The 24,250-nt window shown below is 36.7% G+C and overlaps 1 protein-coding gene across 1 annotated transcript in view; it reads right to left on the bottom strand.

Moving 5' to 3' along the window:
* Positions 1-24,250, bottom strand: part of KCNH5 (potassium voltage-gated channel subfamily H member 5) — a 275,740-nt gene that overhangs the window by 94,622 nt on the left and 156,868 nt on the right. Inside the window, exon 8 of the mRNA XM_032482152.1 lies at positions 822-1,021. Within this exon, the coding sequence (XP_032338043.1) occupies positions 822-1,021 (200 nt within the window). The remainder of the gene's footprint in view (positions 1-821; positions 1,022-24,250) is intronic.

Consider the following 24,250-nt stretch of genomic DNA (forward strand, 5'->3'; position numbering starts at 1 on the left):
TACCTAAAAATAGTCTCCACTGATGCTAATAAAATGAAATAGCTCAAGATCCGTTTTCTCTAAAACGTGTGTGCAAGCCCTCTTTGCCAGCCCCTACATTTGATGTGAATCGGCTGGGTGTAGGAAGTGAGTTGTTGTTTTTTTTTTTTTTAATTTGGTTTTGCTTACTGTAAGGAGGACTTTGGTTTCATCTTTCGCCCCTAATATGAGTTAGATTGGAAAAATTTAAAGAGATTCCATGAAAAGACAAGCAAGAAATTAGAGATGTTTGGTGGATTAGGAGGCTGGTATCCATGTTATAGATCTGTGTGGGGAAAAAGGGAAAACAAAGAATTGTAAGTTGCTTTATGAAGCACATGAGAGAGGAGAAATTTAAAGAGAAGGTAGCATAGAAGACATGTAATTTTTTAGTTGTAAGCAAGGATGTTTGTTTTTCAATTTTAAACTGGCAAACCATCAAAATAGAAATTAAGAATAAAATCTAGCAGGAGAAGTGGCAGCACAGTTAGCATTTTAGAGGAATACCGCAAATTACTCTGAGTGGTAATGAGAGTGTTTTAGGGAAATGGAGTAATTAGTTGTTTTCGGGAGCCACAATTCCTAAATTGAGCGTGATGACTAGTACTAATTGATAATTAATAGCTGAGTGCTTTCCACCTCCTAAGCACTCCATAATATGATTGACGGATATGTTGCTTACAAAACACAGAGTCACATTTATAAAGCATTTATACAAATAGTATGTGTGGGAAAGCTTCAGGCATCTGAATACCCTATTGTAATAGAAAATAAATAAGAACAACAATAATAAGAACCCATACCTTCTCTGTGTCAATGCCTTTTGACATGGACCATGTTGAGACAATATAATCCATGACTCGTTCACTAAGGCCTTTGGGGACCTGATAGAGTTTCAGGAAGTCCCGAACATTATTCAGCATCTCGTGGTACCGGTTGGTGTTGGCATACATTTGCTGGAAAATTGTGGTAACATTTCCAAAAATAGTTGCATAAAGGAGAGCTGAAAGAGAAGAAGTGATGAAAATAAAACAAATATCCCAAGTGGAAAAAAAGGTATGAATATTGGCCCAATCAATGAATCATCTGACAGAGACGCCTTCATAGACTTTTCGGGATTATGCATGGTAACTTTTCCAGAAGCGTGCCTGGAATTTGGTATTCACTCAGTAAATGTTATTTGTAGTATAAGAAACATGATTTTATGAGTGAGCACCACTCTAGTCATTGTGGCAAAACATGAGAATGGCTGATAGATTTCATGAAGAAATAGATGATCCAAGGTTATAAATTGCCTGACACGCTTAGCTTTGTAACTGAAGTCACTCTCCAGCCTTGTCCTCCAGAATGAAGCCTAATCAATTTAAATTTTCAAGGGAATGATGATCCAGTTTAGAAATGTATATGCTCTTTCTCATTGCTTGCTTCTTCTGGCTTCTGGAATATTTCTCTGCTTACACATATTATTGACAGAACATCAGAAATATAGGGAGTGTAAACAATGTATTCCATTTCTAGAAGGTTCTAGAGAGAAACAGGGTTGGAATTAGCAGCTAAAATAAAGCTTTGGGAGTGCCTGAAAATTCTAGTTATTAAACTCATGTCAGTATCCCAGCATTGTAAGTTTTTTTATTTCATTATTTAATTAAGAGTTCAGCCAACTTGCAAACCACTGTTATTTATCTATAGTGGCTAGAAAAGGAATAGGATTTCTTAATGCTCCTAACTGCTACTCCCTCCCTCAACCTATAATTTACCAAGTCTTCTCTCTTCTGATCTGGTCAGGCTACTAATGTTGACCTGATCTTGTTAAAGCTTTCAAAAGCAAACTCAACACACATCCAATCACACACCATTCCCAGCCTATCCCGTCCCTTTGGTTTTATTCCCTTAGTTAACAGAGGGCTCTTCTGAAAAGACAGCAGCACTTTATTCCCCTTAATATTCAATAAGCAAAATGGTTAGTAACCATACACATTCCATAAGCATTTCACAAATAAGTGGAATGTCAGACAATGATCACTTCCATTCTACTTCCTCTGAGCATTTAAAAAAGGCCTTCTCTAAACAAAAACTATGGACTGTTTTCATTTTTCAGTGTTATCAACCAAATCCCATTTGATGTAAGTAGTATAAAATCCATCTAGTGAAGCAATTTAAGATCCTCAATCTATTTTTTTTAAAGAATAGTTGCTTTTTGAGTACAACAAATTATAATTTCATAATAAGAAGCTATGATTTTACAAGCATTACTCACTTTTTTTTTTAACTGTTATTTAGGGATCTTGGTGCCAGTGCAGAACAATTTTTAAGATAGACAGTATTTTGTTAAAACTGAGTAGGCAAAATATAGTGCTGACACTTCTCAACTGGGTCTTTAAATCTTTGAATCCTTATATTTAAAAACAACAAAAAAGTATAGGTAATCACAACTTAAAGCTCTATTTCATCATTGTTGATATTAAGAAAGACAAAGACACACAACACTGTAAAATGATTATAAATCAATAAAAAATGTTAAAAAAAAAAAGGAAAATCTCTTTGCATTAGAAAAAAAAAAAGAAACACAGAAATAATGCAAACAAACTAAAGGTAGAAGAATCATGTGACAGATACGAACTTTTGCATTTCCAGAAAAGAGAATTTGTTTTTACAATAATGATCTTTTTAGAGGTTGATGAAATAACACTACAATCATGCTTTTGAATAGTGCCCAGCTGTTTTAAATTGTCAATAAATATCACAGAACTATTATTCTGACATGTTCAACTCATTTGGCTCCCTAAGATGCTTGTAATATGCGACATGTGCCAAAGTGTCTTACTACTGCCTTTTAGTTTAACAAATTACCACACATTTCATCTTTGGGGTACATTAAACATGCACGTATCCTGCTCATATGAAAAGCTTAAGCATTAAAATATGAATAAAACTGCCAATGTATTTAAAGTTTTCAGCATTAATAAATGAAGACTAATAACATTCCATTAAGTTTGGTATATTACAAAGATATCCACTTCTGCCTCCCATTTTCATGTGAGTGTGGTGTCCTACAGTGGGTAGGACTAAACAAGGTCATAATTTAAGGTGAGACATTCAATTATACATATAATTATATGTGTATAATCCTATATATATAACATGTACTTACACATACAATTTTTTAACTTTGAAATGTTATAAAATCATGCAGAAAGTTCACATGTACCCACAGTATAGAACTATAGTAATTTATCAAAACCAGGAAATTGACAATGGCACAATACAATTAACCAGCCTACAGACATTATTCATAGTTCACTAGTTTGTCACATGCTGTCTTTTTTTGTATAAAATTTTATCACATGTACAGATTCATGTAATATGCATATATTTCAAAAAAGAGAAACCACTTCTTCCTTAAAAACATTTTCAACATTTAGGACTAGTACACATTTCAAAAAATATAATGAGAGCAAGTGTGACATTCCACAGCAAGCACAATATTGCTCACCACCACAGTCAGTGTTCCCAGGATAAATGGGTACATCTTTAATGAGAGTGGCCCTAGGACATGACACACAATAATGAAGAAAATTGATCTCAGTAGAAACTATCTCTACACTGCTAACTCCCAAAGCAATACCTCTCCCTTGAATTACAGACACACAAATCTTCTTGCTTGTCTAATAGCCATTCAAATCTAACATGTCTAAAAGAGAACTCTTAATTTACAGCACCTTCTCATCAACAAACAAAGGCACTTTTCATCCCAGTAAATTGCAAAGCCACACCTAGTTGCTCAGACCAATATATGGAGTCATTCTTCAATTGACTCTTTGATTCATCTCCTACATCTAATCTGTCAAAAATTCCTGTTGGCTCTACCTTCAAAATATAGCCTCAGTTCAATCACTTCTCATCACCTCTACCAGCATCCTGCATAGTCTTTACGAGTACATGCTTTTCCACTTCCTAGCTATGTGTATTTGGGCCACTGACTAACTCGCTAGGATTCTATTTCCTCTCTTATAACTTTACAATCACCGTAGAATCTTTACAAAGGAACTGTGTTAAATGAGATAACTCATATAATAACAGTTTTCAAAGAGAGTTCAATAGGAAGTAAGCATCCAGGAAACGTTATGTATTGTCACCATCATCATCACGGAAATAGCTTCCAAAGAGTTTTTCACACAGCGGCATGAACATCCTCTTCCTTCAGTATCACCCCACCCTCTTCCTATGCCCATGTCCTCAATCCTATTTATCTCTAATTTAATTTATGTATTTCTTTCTTTCTTTCTTTATACCTATATTCCCTATTAGAAATGCAAAATCCGTAAGTACAGGCATGGGCCCTGTCCTTTGTGCTCACTGCTGTATTTCCAGAACACAGACCAGTTCTTGGAACATAGTAGGTATTCAGTATTTTTTCCAGTAAATTCACACATTAAAATCCCAGGAAACAGTTTTTCAGAAAACATCCTTTTTTTTCAACTCAAAGTTTCACTACTGGTGAATACAAAAACATGGAAGGAACACACATTATTAATGTATATAGGAGAATAAAATATTTAGAAGCTAAGGTGATACATGCCTTGGCCATACTAAGAAAATAAATAAATTGGCAAGGTCTATTGTCATTCATCAAACATGCATGATCATGCTTGGCCTAGCCAGTTTTGTACAGGACTATTAAATAATTTTTCCCTTTGAATGGGATGCCATATACGTTAATTTGCCTACTTTACTAGTAAGAATTAGACTAACCTATTAAAATTTGATAAACTTCGTTTTATAAATGCCTCTGTAGCCTTTTAAGCTTAAGACAATCTAAGACAAACTAATTTTATAAGTCTATCATATTTAAAGACTTGATAATTCTGGCATATACAACAGTAAATGTCTTATCTAAAAAGTCTTCTACTTTTCTTATTTACCATAAGGGGATTATTGTAGAGATAATTATGTTAGAATAAAGATAGATGCAGATTCTCTGACACCCCTCCCACTGAGAGGCAGGGTCTAAATCCCTTTTGCCTGAATCTAGGCATGCTCTGTGCTGTTTTACCAATACAAGATGGTAGCTCTAATCATATACCAGTATCGGGCCCAGGCCTTAGGAAACCAGAAACTTCCAGCTCCCCACTGTTAGAATACCTGCTCTTGGAAAATAGTTTCTGTGTGGTGAGGAAGCCCAAACTTCTTCTAGAAAGGTCCACATGGAGAGGAATCAAGGCCCCTGGCCAAAACTCTTGGCTGAGCTCCAGCTAAGCACTGGCCTTAGGCTGAGCAATTTAAAATGCTGATATGAGAAGATGTTTCTGGTAATACAGAAGGCTACACAGGTCCTTCAACGATCACTCCCTTTTCTATTTAAATCCATACTTAATAATAACAGTTTAGATAGGAAGGAAAGTGCCCTAACAGTCTGACTGTGTGTGCAGCACATAGCTTGATAACATCAGTTTACCAGCCACGTATGTGGCTGAGCCCATTGGAAGTGAATTTTTCAAACCCATTCAAACCATCCCAGCTGATACCACAAGGGCCAGAAATAAAGCATGCCCTCCTAGCCCTGTAGAAATTGTAGGTTCATGAGTGAAATAAATGGCTTATTTTTAATAAATTGTTTTAAGCCACTAAGTTTGATTAACCATGCAACTCTAATATTCTAATAAACAGTTTTATTAATGGCTTAATAAAACAGATTGATTCTCAGCTGATTAGGGGACCTGGGAGAGGAAGGTAAGAGCTCCTTATGATGCATATCAGAACCTAATAGTATATTTTAGAAAATTCTTTTTTGAATATTTAATATATTTTATATCTTAATACTGAAAAACAACTATTATTTTTATAATATAAACATTAAAGTAATGAATGAATGTTTGTTTTCAAAAAGAGACAAAGGTTAAAAGATTGAGTAATGCCATGTAACTGTCACAGATTTCACTATTCATTCAAGTATTGCTTAATTCAGTGATCTTTATTGAACATCTATTAAATGCAGCCCCTACAATAGCCACTAAGGAACTAAGGATACGACCACAATCCCTGCTCTCAAGTAGTATCCACTACTTCCTACAGAAAAGTATTCATCTTTAATTCTCCCAAGTCACATTCTTTGAAGTAAATCTAATGACCATTTCCTTTTCACAGTTTACAAAAATTCACAAACTTATAGTCATTCCAAGTATATAAACTAAATATCATTTATTTCTCATGGTTAAACAATTTGTAGTCAAACAAAAATCTATGTTCAGCTAATTAACTGTAACTCCGCCTCCACTTAAGAGTTTCTCAGGATAGCACATAAAATTACCATACCCAGTTCTCTGAATAAATTAGGATCTCCAGTTACTTCATCTTGTTTGCTCCTCAGATCAAGCTGCATCCATCCCTCTTTTTATTAATGATTTATATTTTCTAGACTTTTTGTGCCCATTCACAATGATCCACATTTACTTTTCCTAATTATCTTCCTTTTATAAATTCTGGCAAGTAATCATTGGCCTTAGACTGAGCAATTTAAAATACTAATATGCAAATGCATTTCTGGTAACCCTTAAAGCCACATAGGTGGTTCAATCATCATTTCTCTTTCTATTCACTAAAGTCCACCTTTAATAATGATATTTAAGACATGGAAGGAAAATGTTCCATCAATCTGATTGTATATGTATCACACAGCCTGTTAAAACATTTGAAATGACTCCAGTTGGCCTCAGAACAAAGTGAAGAAGCTGATCATCAGACTTCCAACTTTAGTTTTATTCTCTTTCCAACTCCCTTATAATGGCTCCTAGTTTCCTTGGATGCTCTTTTGCAATAATCCACATATGTAAGCACACAGTAGGCACCCACTTATGAGCCAGATATTTTTCTTTCACAGTCTTCACTTGATACATGCCCCATTCCATCCAGCATCTGAACCATGTCAACTATTCTGTTAGAAATTAATCTCATTAATTACTTTCTATTAAGTGTTAAATTTATTGAAAACTATTTAATATATTATCCCTCTTAGGGATGCTGGAATTTTGAAGGAGATTTCCAGGTAACACAAGGAGCTGATTGAATCTTTATTTAAATTAACTCAACTTGTAAGATAAGTTGGGACACAGAAGGGACCATTTTTAGAATTTATCAAATTAGCGTAATATTGGACAGATTTCACCAGATTATCACTTATCCCACGATTACAATAAAAACTGACTACATTAAAATAGTTTCAATAATTACATGGCAATGATTATTATTCTTTTATTAAAGTGTAGTTGATTTACAATATCTTATTAGTTTCAGATGTACAACATAGTGATCGAGTATTTTACAGATTATACTCCATTAAAAACTATTACAAAATAATGGCTGTAATTCCCTTGCTGTGCAATGTATCCTTTTTGCTTATCTATTTTATACATAGTAGTTTGTATTTCTTAATCCTTTATTCCTAATGTGCCCTTCTCCCCAGTGGTAACCACTAGTTTGTTTTATTTATCTCTGAGTCTGTTTCTATTTAGCTCTATACATTTGTTTTATTTTTTAGATTCCATATATAAGTGATACCATGCAGTCTTTGCCTTTCTCTGTCTGACATATTTTACTAAGCATAATATTCTCTAAGTCCATCAATGTTGCTGCAATTGGCAGAATTTTATTCTTTTTTATGGCTGAGTAACATTCCACTGTACCTATTCTTTTTATCCATTTGCCTGTTGATGGACACTTGTGTTGCTTCCATATCTTGGGTATTGTAAATAGTGCTGCTTTAAACATTGGGGTTCATGTATCTTTTCAAATTAGTGTTTTCATTTTTTTCCAGATATATACCCAGAGGCGAAGTTGCTGGATCATGTGGTAGTTTTATTTTTACTTTTTGAGGAACCTCCAGATTGTTTTCCACAGTGGCTGCATCAACTTACAATCCCATCAACAGTTTACAAAGATTCTTTTTTTCCCACAGCCTTGCCAGCATTTGTTATTTGTAGGCTTTTGGATGATAGCCATTCTGACAGGTGTGAGGTGATACCTCATTGTGGTTTGGATTTGCATTTCTCTAATAATTAGTGATGTTGTACCTCTTTTCAAGTGCCAGTTAGCCATCTGTATCTCTTCTTTGGAAAAATGTCTGTTCAGGTCTTCTACAAAATTTTTATTGGGTTATTTGTTTTTTATATTGAGTTGTATCATACATTTTGGATATTAACCCCTTGCCATTCATAATGTTTTCAAATATTTTTATAGTTGTTCTGTGTTTATACTGTACTAGATAGACATTTTAACTGTTTTCCAGAAATCTTTGTTTTTCATTAATGATACCTGCAAGTCATTTTTCTAATCCTTAGCACCAGAATATGAAAAGAAGTAATAAATAGAGGATAATATTAGATCAGTTATTCTTTCTATATATCTATAAAGTGAGTGTTACTATTATACTTACATTAACATGAGAGCACTAGACACCATACTTGAAATAATATTAAATATCTGTCTTTACCAAAACACAACTATTGATCCAAGACCCAAAGAGTGAAATGGTACTGCCACCAACTGAAATAAACTATCAAGGTTCCTAAGAACACTATTTGTAGAATAGCCAAGAGCTTCTTGTATATTCTGAAAAGTAATGCCATAACCTATCTTCTCGTGAGCCTCCATACAATTTATTCTTGATTCCAAATCTTTGTTCATGAAGTTTCTTTGTGGTGGATTTCAAAATATGTCCACAAATTTTTTCTATCTTGGTATGCACATCTCTTTGCAATGAGACTTTATTGCTTCTCCCACCAAAAGCTGGAATTTACTTCCTTTAATCTGTGCTAGCTTTGTGACTTCCATTAGAATAAGGCAGAGATGATATTACACAATTTCCAAAGCTAGACCTTAAGGGGACTTGCATGTTTTGCTTTCACTCTCTTGGAATGCTGTCTTGAGACCATCATTCCTGAAGAAGCCTAGATTGTACTGACAAGACAGCAAGAAAGCAAGGATGGAGAGGTCTAGTTATCTGGTAGTCCCAGCTGAACCAAGTCCCTAGCCAAGGTGCCAGCTAAATGGAGCTGAGTGCGCCCAAGCAAAATTAACAGATGAACCAATTGTCTGGTCAACAATATGGTCATAAAAAATAATGAATCCTTGTGATACAAAGTCGCTATGTCTTGGTGTCATCTCTTACACAGCAACAGATAACTCTTTCATCTTCCCTAAATCCCAGACACTCTTCAGGGCTTATTATTTCCTCCATAAAATCTTTGATTATCCCAGACTGAGGAATGTCTCCTATTCTTCTACAGAACTTATCAATATCTCACTTAAAACAGTAATTATATGCCTTGGTTTATATTTTCATATTACTCTATATGTGTTAACATATCTTGCTATAAATATAATGGCATTCTTGAAAGCGATTACGTTTTAAACTTCCTTATAGCTGTCTATTGAAAGCATAGTTCTAAACAAGAACACAAGAAAAATAGAAGTTAAATTAACTTTAAAGGATTTTCTTCATATAGCAAAACAAAACAGCAAGTACATAAGAATCATTCCCAGTCAAATCTGACTGAGAATATCATTAAAGTATTCTGAATATCCAGAGGGATCCTTAATTCAAAAAGATACATGCACCCCAATGTTCACAGCAGCACTATTTACAATAGCCAAGACATGGAAACAACTTAAATGTCCATCGACAAATGACTGGATAAAGAAGTTGTGGTATATTTATACAATAGAACACTACCCAGCCATAAAAAAAGAATAAAATAATGCCATTTGCAGCAACATGGATGGACCTGGAGATCGTCATCCTAAGTGAAGTAAGCCAGAAAGAGAAATATCATATGGTATCACTTATATGGGGAATCTAAAAGAAAAAAAAAAAGACAAACTTATTTACAAAACAGAAACAGACTCACAGACATAGAAAACAAACTTATGACTACCAGGGAAGGAAGGAGATGGGAAGGGATAAATTAGGTGCTCAAGGTTTGCAGATACTAACTAATATATATAAAATAGATAAAGAACAAGTTCATACTCATAGCACAGGGAACTATACTCAAAATCTCCTAGTAACTTACGGTGAAAAAGAATACAAAAGCGAATATATATAGACTCATGTATGACTGGGGCATTATCCTCTACACCAGAAATTTACACAACATTGTAAAGTGACTATATACTTCAATTAAAAATATATACAAAAAAAAGTATTAAAAGGCAGATAGCAAAACAAAACAACCATTAAGAGGTATAAATCACAAAAGCTATTGCTATAGTGAAAATTAAGTGCTAATATTCTAATACCAAGAATATTACAAACTGGGGACATAAATTAGTGGAACTTAGTAGTTTATGAAAAATAAATATATTCTAAGTCATAGTATAATATTTTAGATAAAGATTTCATCAGAAATTAATCAGAAAGTTATGCCTGTACTAAGCATGGGTTAAAAGTTTAAATGGACATACTGTTTGAACCAACTATTCCATTTCTTGGAAGTTATATTATGGCATATAAAATGAGTGCACAAAAATGATCGCTGAAATGTTGTTTATAATATGAGAAAAAATAAAGATTGAGTGATACAAATAATGACGCAACACAATTGAAAACTCAGAAACCATTAAGATGCTGATGGGGATCTCTGGGGATAGATCTGAAAAGATTAACGGCGTATTTTTGTTAGAAAAGGCAGATTCCTTAATTTCATTCTTTATAACATTATATGTATCTGTGAATGTGTGGGGGGGAGTGATTTATGGGTATACATAGAATAGTGATTAAAGGATGTTTACAAAATGTTACCAGTTCTTATAATTGGACAACAGAATTTGTGCTGATTTTTATGTTCTTTAAACTTTGGCATTCCTTGATATTTGCAATAAGCACAAAGAAGTGACAAAATTTGCAAAAAGAGTAAATTACTTATATTTTTTAGAAAGGTAGAAGCTATAAATCTTTTTAAAGAGCAATTAAGTCAATTCCCAGGATATTCATAAAAGATCATCAAGAAACCCAAGATGCTACATACATTATCTCATCAAATTCACACAATCACCCTAACTTACTATTTTATCCTCATTGTAAATATAAGGAAATATATTCAGGAAATTAATCTGCATGAAGTTAGATCAGAGTTTCCATCTCAACATCTACACAACCTAACACCCTTCGGCTTTAACACTTGATATTGCAAATAATAATTATTCCACCTCATAGCAAACATCTTGCAGCCAATGTTAGTTGCTTACTAATCACAGATCTGACCAAAAGTTCTTCAGTATGAACAGCAGATCTCAAGTAATTAAGTACCTCCAGGGGCTAGATTATAGACCAAGTAGAAACTGGGTGCATGCCTTATATGATATATATGATATATACCAAAAGATGTTCTAGGCCCATCACTAAACAAAAAGCCCTTAAATCTGCTATGGTTGCCACATTACCCAAATAGCACTGAATGCTGTACAAAAGAAATGTTACTGACTAATACCTCTGTAACATAAAAGGACACTTTTAGTTTACTTTGCTTATGCTTATTCACTGGGATGCATCATAATACACTGTGATATACATCAACATGAAACAGGAGTTTATTTTAAGAGAAATAAAAATTCAAGAAAATTGGATATATACTTGGTAATGGAATGGAATTTCTAATTTGTGAATCTTAGAAGGCAAAATACCTAACATAAGTAATGAAAATCTAACATTTATCATCTCCTGATCATTATCCTCAAATTGAGCACACTTAGGTCAGTGCTGCATCCACTGGTTCTCCATCCCAATCTAGGGCAGGTGCTCTGTCATCACCCTGTAATGATGTAACAACCTTCAGTGGGGCCTCTCCTTCTATTTGCTCCAATATTAGGGTCGGCCCACTGAACTCAGGAACAAATAACTGTCTTTTAACAGCAACGTTTGAACACTTTCTTTAAAGCCCTGGGCAAAGTAACTTGCCCAGGTCCAGGGATCTGCGTGCCTGTCACTGTTCTCCTAAGTATAGGAGAATACTTCGTTCTAATTTGGAAATTACATTAAACATCAAAAGTCTCCAAACTAGATAAACAGTATTTTGGGTAGTGGAACACAAGTTTTCATTTTGGAGCTGGAAAAAGAGATGAGATGTATAAATTTCATTCCATGAGCATGTCTTCAATGTACATAATCCACAGACCCTCTACATAGTGGAAATGCACACAAAGTCACAACCTTTCAAAGATGGAATTCTGAATAGTATTATCTGGCAGACATTTTGGTCAAAAGCACCATTGCTCTTCTCAGATCCAGTGCTGGCTCCAAACTCTAGATGCCCCCTTCATGAAATCGACTACCAAGAGTTTTTCATTCTGCCTTCAGAATATCTCAAACTCATGGCCTCCTTCCCATTAACATCTCAGAATCCAGTCTTTTCATCATATGGTTACAACAACAACTTCCTAACCATTTTCCCTATCTCCAGTCTCTGGTACAATAGTCAGCACATGGCCGCCTGACAAAGTTTCCTAAAATACTAAAATTCTGTGATTTTATTTTCCTTCTTAAAAAAAGCGTAGTGCATACACACAGTCTTTAAGATAAAGGCACTCTGAGAGAACCCATGGGATCTACAGAGTGGGAAAAAGTTTCTATCTGCAAGACTCAGTACTTTGTGCTTTTTCCATAAGCTAATTTATCACCTCTCTACCTATTGGAAAGAAGAAAGTACATCCTTAACTTCTTTTCCAACCCAGTCAGAGTTCTGCCCAGTGAATGAATTTTAAAAAGTTGGTTTCGCCTGGCTATAAATAAAGGGATGGGAAGCTGGCTTTGTCTGACTATGTAGCTCTCCAGCGGCCTGTGCGGTGCACGAATGATCTTGCTACCTATTAAAAGTTTCATGTAATGCACAGCAAAACAACTCACCAAAGAAAGGGCAACATAATCCTTAAATAAATGTATTCTTTAAGCTCTTTAAGGCAGAGCCAGCATCATTTATTTCCTTCATGATCCCCAACAATAACCAGAATGTTCTTCAACGAAGTGGGTTACTGACAAAAGTGGCCAATTAACATGAAAAAAATTACAACAGCTAATCCAGACTCTGTCCCTTGTTTGGTGAAATGATAAAACTAGTTTGTGCCTGCATAGAAGACATTCAATTGTACGCACACTGTCAAAACTTCTAGGAAGGGATTTTAGCTGTTTTACAACAATATTTAGGCCTTTTGTGCATTGGCAAATAATCATGGTATGTATCAACATATAAAGCACACATTTACTAAGTGCTTACTGGGTGTAAACACAATGCTAAGCACTATGGGAGATACAGGAATTGCAATTTCATACACTTATTCTTATTTTTTAATTAATACTTGAAGCAATTTGGTTGTAAGAATTCTGTGCTCAAAATGATTATGAATTTTGTCATATTCCTTAAAAATCTTCTAAGTGATGTATCAGAAATCTGACAAAGTATCAACACAATAAGAAGGCTGATCATTAGCTATGAATACATTTGGCAAAGTGCCCTGAAAAAGTCAACAGGGTCAAAACTAAACAGGCTGACCTTACTTTCCTGCTGAAACTGTTCTACATTAAAATCTCAGGTCAGCCTCATCATCACTGACTTAATGTTGCCCTTGACAACTTTCATTACTCTTTTCTTTTTAAGCAGTGCTTATCTCCGTCATGTTTAGCACACACTGCTCCTTGACTGGCTCTTGTCCCTTCCCTTATCTAAATTGCCTGTATCACTAATCAGTCAAACCAATACTTCTCTGAGAGTGAAAGAGGGCCATCTTAGTAGTTATTCTGGGGCAACAGGGGTAAGGAGGGTTCTCCTGGGTTAACCTGGGGCACCATGGGTGACTCCTCCTTTATTCCAGTTCCTCTTGCTATGGCCCCATCCCTCATTACAAGAGACAAGGTCTGTGGGTTTCTGACGATCATCTGCATCAGAGCTCACTGCCTGAGGAAGTCTGTCCATTCATGAGATCTCAACTAATATCTAAGCTCAGATGTCTTCCCTGTTTACATGCTCTACCATCTCATGTTGCAAGGGCCTCCACAGTCACTTCATTTGGGTGATTATCTCTCACACTGTCAGATGTGATGCCTAGAAGGAATCCTGTCATTTCCTCCTAGCCTAGAATATTACTCTTCCCCTAATTCCTTTTGATATTCATCTGAATGGGCATAAAATATAAAATCAAGGCTCTAGAGGCTGAAACTACTATGTTCTTTTCTTGCTAAAACTGTATAAGGACTAATATAACTGACCTCGAGGGTTTAAAATAAACAATGAATTTTTTAAAATATATGCATAAGATGAGGAAATTATTTTCTAGAGAAGACAAGATGAGCTGGTCAAGCTGTAAGGAATCTGATTTGATGGTGCAGTCCCAAATCTGCAAACAGTATTCCTTTAGAACATTATAATACTCTCTGATGGTAACAGATGTTTGTCTTTTAAAAAACGTTTCTGGATCAAATAAGTTTCATATTAGTTCTACCTCTTGGAGAGTCCCGGTTCCCATTAGCATATCACAATGCAGATTAGCATATCAAAAGCTTGCAATAAAGACACCATTTTTCATACTTGTTTGCTCTTGGAACACTTTTTGTTCATTAAAAACCTACGAACACTTTGTAGATCTCCATGAAAAACCATTTTACAATCACTGCAGTAGGCAGGAAGCAGCAGGCGCGGACACTACACTGGAGCATAGGAGAAACTGTTGCCATAATACCAGGATGCTAATGCAGGCCAGCAACTGAGGAACCCATTTTAACAAATCTAAAAATTGGTGGCGCTACATCGACCAGTGTCACAGACAGATGTAGAGAAGGAACTAGTCATGAGAGGTAATGGTTACCTGTAGGAAAAGCAAGAGTAGGAGTGCCGGGTGGTGAAGTCAAACTTGAATTAGATCAAGAAATATTCTAGGCAGTGGCAGAGAGCAAGGTGAAGAACAGTATATGTGACTTGGAAGGGCTCCTTGCTTTCTCTAGTCTAGGCTTGTTGCGTTTTTGGTATAGACTCCCTGCCCAGCCACTACGCTTTGTGGGTCTTAAAGTGGCATTCCCTAATTGACTCTTGAGTCAATGTTTGATGAATGAGGGATAAAAGGCTATTTGAAAAAGCATACTCTTATCGTTTTAGACAAGCTGTACTGGAGTGGGAAAGAGACTAAAGACAGATAAACAAGCTACCAGGTTGGTGGCTTCACTGAGCCACCTCAATGAAGAGGGAAATGATGAGGATCTAGAAGATAAACCAAAAGGCATGAGGAAGCAGCAGCAAGACAGAGCAACTGAACTTACTAAGTCAGTGGACTCTAACACAGTTATACTCTTGCAGTCTTGGAGACCCTGGGAAGGGTCAGCTATATCTCGGCACACTGCATATTCAATCTGTTTTATTTTTGATCTGTACCTTCCCAATTCTTTTTTGTAAAGCACTTCAGTTGTATGCCTTTAGCATCTCTGCGTAAAGTGTAAATTCCTAGGAGAATCTTGCTCACTGCTTACAGCAATAAATTTGAAGTTAAGCATGCATTGTAAGCATATATTTTATATAGGGCACTTCACTGACTACTTTTAAAGATAATGTCCCATCCTGTGTTTAAACAGGATTGGATCTTTTAATGAGTAATCACCAAGAGATTATCATGTGTAAGACAATTACACCATCATCAAATTAGAAGAACAAATCCATGTGATGATATATTGAGACATGAAAGAAATCCATCATCTAGAAACTTAAAAAGCAGAATATATTACTTGACTTACAATCCCTGGGAATTATGATTCATAGAAACTTTGAGCATTCTGGCTACAGAAACGCAAACTACTCATTAGGAGCTGGCTAAAAAGTAACTGAGTTAACTGCCTATAATGACTGGAGTCAATACTAACCCATTAGGTAAACAGAAATGGCATTGATTTAATAGGTTTTAAAGGTTCTTAATTCTTGATTCTATAAAGTCATCCTCATCTTTCTAATTTTCAAGACAATGTACCTCATGAAACACTACGTATACCATAAAACAGTGCATGATATATTACTAAATTTCTTCTCTATTTCCCACATTACTAGGTTTCATTCTTTTCTAATAACACTTGGTACCAAATGTTCACCTTTTCAATAAATCATTCCTGCCAAAGTCTGACATGTATGGAATAAAGCCATACCAAGTTCATTCTACTGGGCACATCACTGTGGCAGAAATGTCAACTATAATAAGCATGTGATGAAAAAGATCTTCAGGGCTCCTATCAGGTAGTACATAACCTGACAGTAGGTTAAAACTGAATATTTACATGAAAAGGCTGGGTGACTAAGGCTGACAGCTGTCATTAACACAACAAATAAGAAGAAATATGCCACCTAAGATTTTTCAGCTTCCACAGTTTACATGTGCTTTCACAGTCCCATTTAACCCTTCTAACATATATGGGATTGGGCATTATTCCCCACTTACAAGTGAGAAATCTGTCCCTCCTCCCCACCCATACTACCACTGTCCTGGTTAAGGCACTTACTACTTCTCAGCAGAATTACTGCAACAGCCTCCTGGCTGACATCCTTGCCAAAGATCACGTTCCAACTGTAAAAACTGAATAATATTAGGCTTTTCTAGGGGAACACAAGAACCTGAAAACTCAGTTGCTTAACAATAACCAATTTTTGCTTGTAATTTACAACTACAGGGTGGATGTGGATCACACAGTTCTTTATGGTGTTACCAATTTATAGGCCTATAATGTGGCTCTTTCTGAGTGAAATAAATGGCTTTTGTAACTGTTTCAGTCATTAGGCAAATCTGTATGATTTATCTGATAATGAGAATTATACACAAATCATAGATTCAAGCACGTATCAATATGTTATACATCCTCGGGCGCTTGATAAAAATGAATCGTCCAACTGGTTAAATCATAGACATTACATTTGGGAAGGATGGTTGTCTAATGTTCCAACACTTTAAATGTCATTAACTATTGTTTGGAGGCATTTAAGAAATCAAACACTTATTTTTACTTTGCTGAGATTTGGAGTAGAAGAAGATAATAAAATTTTGTACCTATTTATCATAAATGCCAAAAATCCTCCTCCATGTTTTCCCCCAATTGAAAGGATCAGGTGGTTGGGTACAGAAGTAGTGTAAATGAGAGAGAGGAGCCCTTAGACTCTGCAAAGCACACGTCGTGACTGTTACCAGTCGGCCTCTGACTGACACAGAGTGGTGTCTGTATAAGCATCCATCAACTGACGGTTCATGCTCCAAGGGCTGATCTGGTCCTCGCTTTCTATTTTTAATTATAAACCCAGGTTCCTAACATGACCAGGTATTTTAGGGGGTTCAATAGCTACTAACTCTTAAGCATACAGGAGGCCTGAAACTCCTGAGGCTAACGATGGAAATAACTTGTATTTAAAACAAACTAAAAAAGTCCTTCCATAGAAGAAGGAACAGAGCACAGACTAGAGTTTGTCTCCTAGAACTTCATTCCTGAAGACATGAGGTCTTTTCCTGGAGACTCTGCTTGTGTGTTTGTTATCACAGAAGACTTGAACTTCCCAAAGAAGCTAGTAATAAAGAAGCTGAGCATCTTATGTATAAACATGCTTCTTTCCTTTTAAATGGCTGGTGAGATTAAGAGTATGGGATTTCTGGATCAGAGGAATCTGGATTCCAGTACCAAAAGTACCACAGACTAGTTTGTAATCTTGTAAAAGTTATTTAATTTTCTGAGTTTATGTTTACTCAGATAAAAAAATTAGTAATAGTTATAATAATATGTTTTGCCTATATGGTTTGGGGAGGGAACTGAATGACATGATGCATATAAAACAGTTTTCACAGAGGCTGCCACATATGAACACTCAAGAAAATTAACCGATAGTTCCAAAATAAGAAAGAGTAAAATTTTGTCAACTCTTTGTACCTTGTTATATGAGAAAATGTAAATCTGACTTCAATATCATATTGGCATATACAAAGATTTTGGAAGTCAGACAAATACTTCCTAAGCATTTTCATGACAAGAACTTGACTGCAGGTGATCAGCAAAATCCCAAATTCCAAAACTTTAGCAAGATTTGCTTGCTATCTTAAACAGTTTCTGGATTTCTTATGCACTATTCTTAAATAGTAGACTATTGTATTAAAAACTTTATAAAGCAAATAACCGTAAGATGACAAAGTATCAAATCTGCTTTTAAAAATATCACTACATGAAAAGCTAAGAAGGCTAATCTGGACTAGAAACGTTTACTTCTTGTGATTCTTGTTTTCCATTAAGTTCATCTCAGAACAAATTGAACTTATGGTAGATACGTTTCAGGGAACACTAAGTGACTTCCTAAAAATAAAATCTGGATTTCTTCTTCCAATCATGACATAGTAATTGATAAGAGACATGTCCTCTGATTATAAATAATGAGAGAACTGAACAAAATATATGAAAAAACAATTTTTAGAAGTTGGGCAGCAAACAGAACATAACTATCATCCTGAGGGACAGGAAATAAGCAAGATGAGCCCAACAATTGCCCTGGATATCTTTCTGGAGATCACAGAATAGGGCTGGGGGAGTAAAGAGGAAAGGGAATTCAAGTTGATGCAAGTGATCAGGATGAGTTAATGAGATTGGGATTAGAACTTGGGAAAGGCCAAAAAAACTAAAATTTTTGTGACCAAGTATCAGAAATGAATATGCTAAGCAAAGGAAAAAGCTCCGAGATCTAAATATGTCCCCCACCTGCCTTGAGTCTTTGTCTGAATACTACACTGTGTATTGAAATGGAGAAACTCCTAGAGACCAAACAAAAATAGCTGGTAAATCTGTAAACTGAATCCAGATATCATAAAGGGATGTTATAGATTTGCCTTCCAACCAGCCAGAGTGAAGAGATGTCATTGGATATATGGGACATTTACCAGAGAACCCAGAACAGTTACATCTTAGGAGTGAGTTAAACTAGTAAAACAGTAAAGGATGTTTTAGACTCATCCTTTAGACAAAGTTTTAAAAACAATCCTTAAAAGGATCAAGCTACTCTACAAATTACCAAACCACATATCAAAATAATAAAACACTTTAAGGAAGGGCAATAAAATCCAATCAAAAACGTAACATTGGCAATGTCCAGTATCTGTTCAAAAATTATTAGGTATGTGAAGAAGAAAATGTGATCCATAGGTAGGAAGAAAAATCCGTCACATAAACAGATCAAGAACTAAAAGAGATGACAGAATTAGCACATGAGAACTTTAAGATGGTTTTTGTAAACATGCTTAAGAATTTAAATAAAAATATGATCACAGAAGATGGCGGAGTAGAAGGACGCTCGCAGGTCACCCTCTCCCACAAATACACCAAGACCCACATCTACAGACCCACTCAGCCAACCAGAGCACCTGTGGAACTCCGACAGAACATCGCCCTCTTCAAAAGATAAAGACGCCAAAAATCTGGTAGGAGAAAAGGAAAAAAGAAAGAACAAAAGGCAAAGCAGCGCAGGACGGGTCCCACAGGGAGGGAGCGGCAAAGGAGGACTGGCGCTCGCTCGCTGGGTCTCCCCTCTCCAACTGAGAGGCCAGCGGGACGGAGGGGGAGCCTCCGAGGCTCGGATCTGTACAGAGCAGCCCTTGACTAACAGAACTAAGTTAAAGGGGCACAGAGCGTCCCCCCGACACCCAGCCTGAGACCCGGGCTGGCAGCCGCGGGCAAGGCCAGGCTGCACAAGCCGGGCGGAGGACGGAAGTGGCTGCACGGAGGCAGCCCCGGGGGAACGCAAGGGGCTGCGCGCCGCGGCTGTGGATGCACAGGGCAGAACAACCTGGGCCCTCCATAAAACAGCAAGGTTGATGTGCTCTCGGGGGAAGGGTGCACACCCCCATCTCTGAAAACCCGCGGTAAGTTTTCGGGGGAAGAGAGGCGGGGCTCAGGCACAGCTGCCATATCCTCCGCGCTGAGCACTCAGGCGGGGGCGGGGGCGAAACCTGCATCCGCACCGAAGGGCTTAGCAGCTGCAAAGGCCAGACTGAGACTGGCCTGCACCCCGGGGCAGATAGGAGCCTTCCATCCTGGTCCCTCAGAGAACTTGCCCCACAAAGACAAACAAGGAGCTAGGTTTTGGCTCGGAGCAGGGACAGGGCTGTCCCTCGGTCTTCCCCGAGCCCACCGGCGGAGCGCCGACCAGGGCGGAGCGCGCAGCCGCACAGAGCAGCGGAGCTACCGGCGGTGGCGCAGGTAGAGCGAGAGCGGCCCCCCCGCCTTTCGGGCAGGAACACAGCCCCTGACCGAGGTGCTGGGAGGGGGCACGACCCGCCCTCCTACCCGGCCAGTCTGCAACATCTGACTGCGGCATCCAGAGGGGCAGCGACCCGCTCGCCCACAGCAGAGAGCTGCACCTGACCCAGTGTTAGGAGGAGGCGCGATCGGCTTGCCGACAGGTGCTGGGAGCAGCACAGAAGAGGGCGCCAACGGAGGGCCTCTGAAAACAGCAAGCTGAGCTTCCGAAACAGGACGAAGACAGAAAGACTTCACATTAAAAGCACACAGACTCCAGGAGAACACCGACAACCCCCCCCCCCTTTTTTTTAAAATCTGTTTTTACCTGTTCTATTTTCTATTACTCTCTTAATCTTTACTTCTTAATTCATTTCTATTTCTCTTGGGTTTTGATGTCCTGCTATTGATTAGACACAGGTTTCAAATACATCTATTCATCTCCCCCCCCCCTTTTTTTGTAAAGGTTTCAAAAGGACGTCTCAACCCGATTAATACTCTGCTTCAACTCACTCTTCTATTATTCATTATACACTGTTTTCAAACCCTCTTTCTCCCTTCTTTTAAAATTCTTTCTCTCTCTCTTATTTTTTTTTTCTTTTTTTCCTAAGTTCTATTCCTAAATAGGCATCAGATAGATAAAATCCTTAAGGACCAAAATAAACAACTGATACTCCATAAACCACAGTGCCAAAGAGGTATGAGCAAGATGAAGAAGCAGAAAAACCTTTCTCAATTAAAAGAACAAGAGAAATCCCCTGAAAGAAAGATCAATGAAATAGACATCGATAGCCTACTAGATCAAGATTTCAAAAAAGGAGTGATCGAATTGCTGAAGGAATTAAAAGAGATAGTGTTTAGAGATATAAAATGTCAAAAATGAAATTGAAGCTATAAAGAAGAGCCAAGTAGAATGGGTAAACTCATTGACAGAGATGAGGAATGATCTAATAGCTGTGCAAAGCCGACTAGATAATGCAGAGGAACGAATTAGTGATCTAGAAGACAGGGCAATAGAAAGCACCCATTCAGAAGAACTACAAGAGAAGCAAATAAAAAATAATGAAAATAGCATAAGGGACCTATGGGATAATATAAAGCGTCCCAATCTTCGCATAATAGGGGTCCCAGAAGGAGAAGAAAGATCAAAGGGGATTGAAAAGGTTTTTGAAGAAATCATGACTGAAAACTCCCAAACTTAAAGAAGGAATCAGATATCCAAGTACAGGAAGCTCAGAGGGTCCCAAACAGGAAGAACCCAAATAGACCCACACCAAGACATATCATAATCAAGATGGCCAGAGTCAAGGATAAAGAAATGATTCTAAAGGCAGCAAGAGAAAAGCAAAGAGTAAGTTACAAGGGAACCCCCATAAGGCTCTCAGCTGATTTCTCTACACAAACACTACAGGCCAGAAGGGAGTGGCAAGATATATTCAAAGCCCTGAATGAAAAAAAGATGCAGCCTAGGATCCTTTATCCAGCAAGGCTATCCTTGAGGATAGAAGGAGAAATAAAGAGTTTCACAGACAAAAAAAAGCTGCAGGAGTTTAGCAACACTAAACCCATGCTAAAAGAAATATTGAAAGGGCTCTTCTAAATAGAAAAGCAGCAGGATGCTACAGAAATGAGAAACACACAACTGGAAAGGTGATAACTCATGAATTACAAATAAAGTAAACATGAAATTATAAAAGAAGACATACAAATCACTGAGAGTGGGAGAGGGAGGCAGGGAAATATAGAATATTTTTTTCTTTCTTTTTTAAATTTTTTTAACAGTAGGATGGGTTTGAGATCATGTTACTATCAGTTTAATAAAAACAGTTATAGTAATGGGTTGATAGATTTACAAAAAAGGGTAACCACAAGCCAAAAATTTACAAAGGAGTCACAAAAATTAAATAAAATCCATGATAATACAAAGGAAAATTACCAAACCACAAAAGGAACAAGAAAGGAACAAAGAGGATATACCAATTCAACTGCAAAGGTAAGTTCAAAATGGCAATAAACACACATCTATCATTAACTACTGTAAATGTTAATGGACTAAATGCTCCAGTCAAAAGACACAGAGTGGCAGACTGGATAATAAAGCAAGAACCTTCAATATGCTGCATACAAGAGATCCACTTTAGGGAGAAGGACACATATAGATTGAGAGTGAAAGGATGGAAAAGGATATTTCATGCAAATGGAAAAGCCAAAAAAGCAGGTGTTGCAGTACTGATTTCAGACAAAATAGACTTTAAAATTAAAAAATACCTTGAGACAAATGATAATGAAAGCACAACCACTCAAAACCTATGGGACACAGCAAAGGCAGTGCTGAGAGGGAAGTTTATAGCGATACAGGCCTTCCTCAAAAAAGAAGAACAATCTCAAATAAACAATTTAACCCACCACCTGAATGAATTAGAAAAAGAAGAACAAAAAGCCCCAAAAAGCAGCAGAAGGAAGGAAATAATAAAGATCAGACAGGAATTAAATACAATAGAGATTAACAAGACCATAGAAAAAATCAACCAAACCAAAAGCTGGTTTTTTGAAAAAGTAAATAAAATCGACAAACCTCTGGCCAAACTCACAAAGAAGAAAAAAGAGAGAGCACAAATTAGCAAAATAAGAAAGGAAAATGGAGAAATTACAACAAACAAAATAGAAATACAGAATATCATACGAGAATATTATGAAAAACTATATGGAACCAAACTGGATAACCTAGAGGAGATGGACAAGTTTCTGGAAACATACTGTCCACCAAAACTGAATCAAGAAGAATCTGAACACTTGAACAATCCGATCACTAGAAAGGAAATAGAAATAGCAATTAAAAACCTCCCTACAAATAAAAGTCCAGGACCGGATGGCTTCACCGGGGAATTTTACCAAACATACAAAGAAGAACTCATACCAGTCCTTCTCAAACTCTTCCAGACGATTGAAAAGGAGGGAATACTCCCAAACTCATTCTATGAAGCCACCATCACCATGATACCAAAACCAGGCAAAGACACTACAAAAAAAGAGAATTATAGGCCAATATCACTGATGAACATAGACGCCAAAATCCTCACCAAAATTTTAGCAAATAGAATCCAACAACACATAAAAAAGATTATACATCATGACCAAGTGGGGTTCATCCCAGGGACACAAGGCTGGTTCAACATACGCAAATCAATCAGTGTAATACATCACATCAACAAGAGAAAGGACAAAAACCACATGATCATCTCCATCAATGCAGAAAAAGCATTTGATAAAATTCAACACCCATATGATAAAAACTCTCGCCAAAGTGGGTATAGAGGGAACATATCTCAACATAATAAAAGCTATATATGACAAACCTACAGCCAGCATAGTACTCAACGGTGAAAAACTCAAAAGCTTCCCACTAAAATCTGGGACAAGACAAGGATGCCCACTATCACCACTCCTATTCAACATAGTCCTGGAAGTCCTAGCCACAGCAGTCAGGCAAGAGAAAGAAATAAAAGGGATCCAAATTGGAAAAGAAGAGGTAAAAGTGTCATTATATGCTGATGACATGTTACTATATATAGAAAACCCTAAAAGGTCCACACAAAAGCTACTAGAGCTGATTGAAGAATTCAGCAAGGTAGCAGGTTACAAAATTAACGTTCAAAAATCAGTTGCATTTCTTTACACTAACGATAAATCAACAGAAGAAGAAAGTAAAGAAACAATCCCCTTTAAAATAGCACCCAAAGTAATAAAATATCTGGGAATAAATCTAACCAAGGAGGTGAAAGAATTATACACAGAAAACTATAAACCACTGATGAAGTAAATTAAAGAAGACTTTAAAAAATGGAAAGATATTCCATGCTCTTGGATTGGAAGAATCAATATTGTTAAAATGGTCACACTGTCCAAGGCAGTCTACAGATTTAATGCAATCCCTATCAAATTACCCAGGACATATTTCAC

The sequence above is a fragment of the Camelus ferus genome, chromosome 6 (assembly GCF_009834535.1).
Source record: "Camelus ferus isolate YT-003-E chromosome 6, BCGSAC_Cfer_1.0, whole genome shotgun sequence".
NCBI lineage: Eukaryota > Metazoa > Chordata > Mammalia > Artiodactyla > Camelidae > Camelus > Camelus ferus.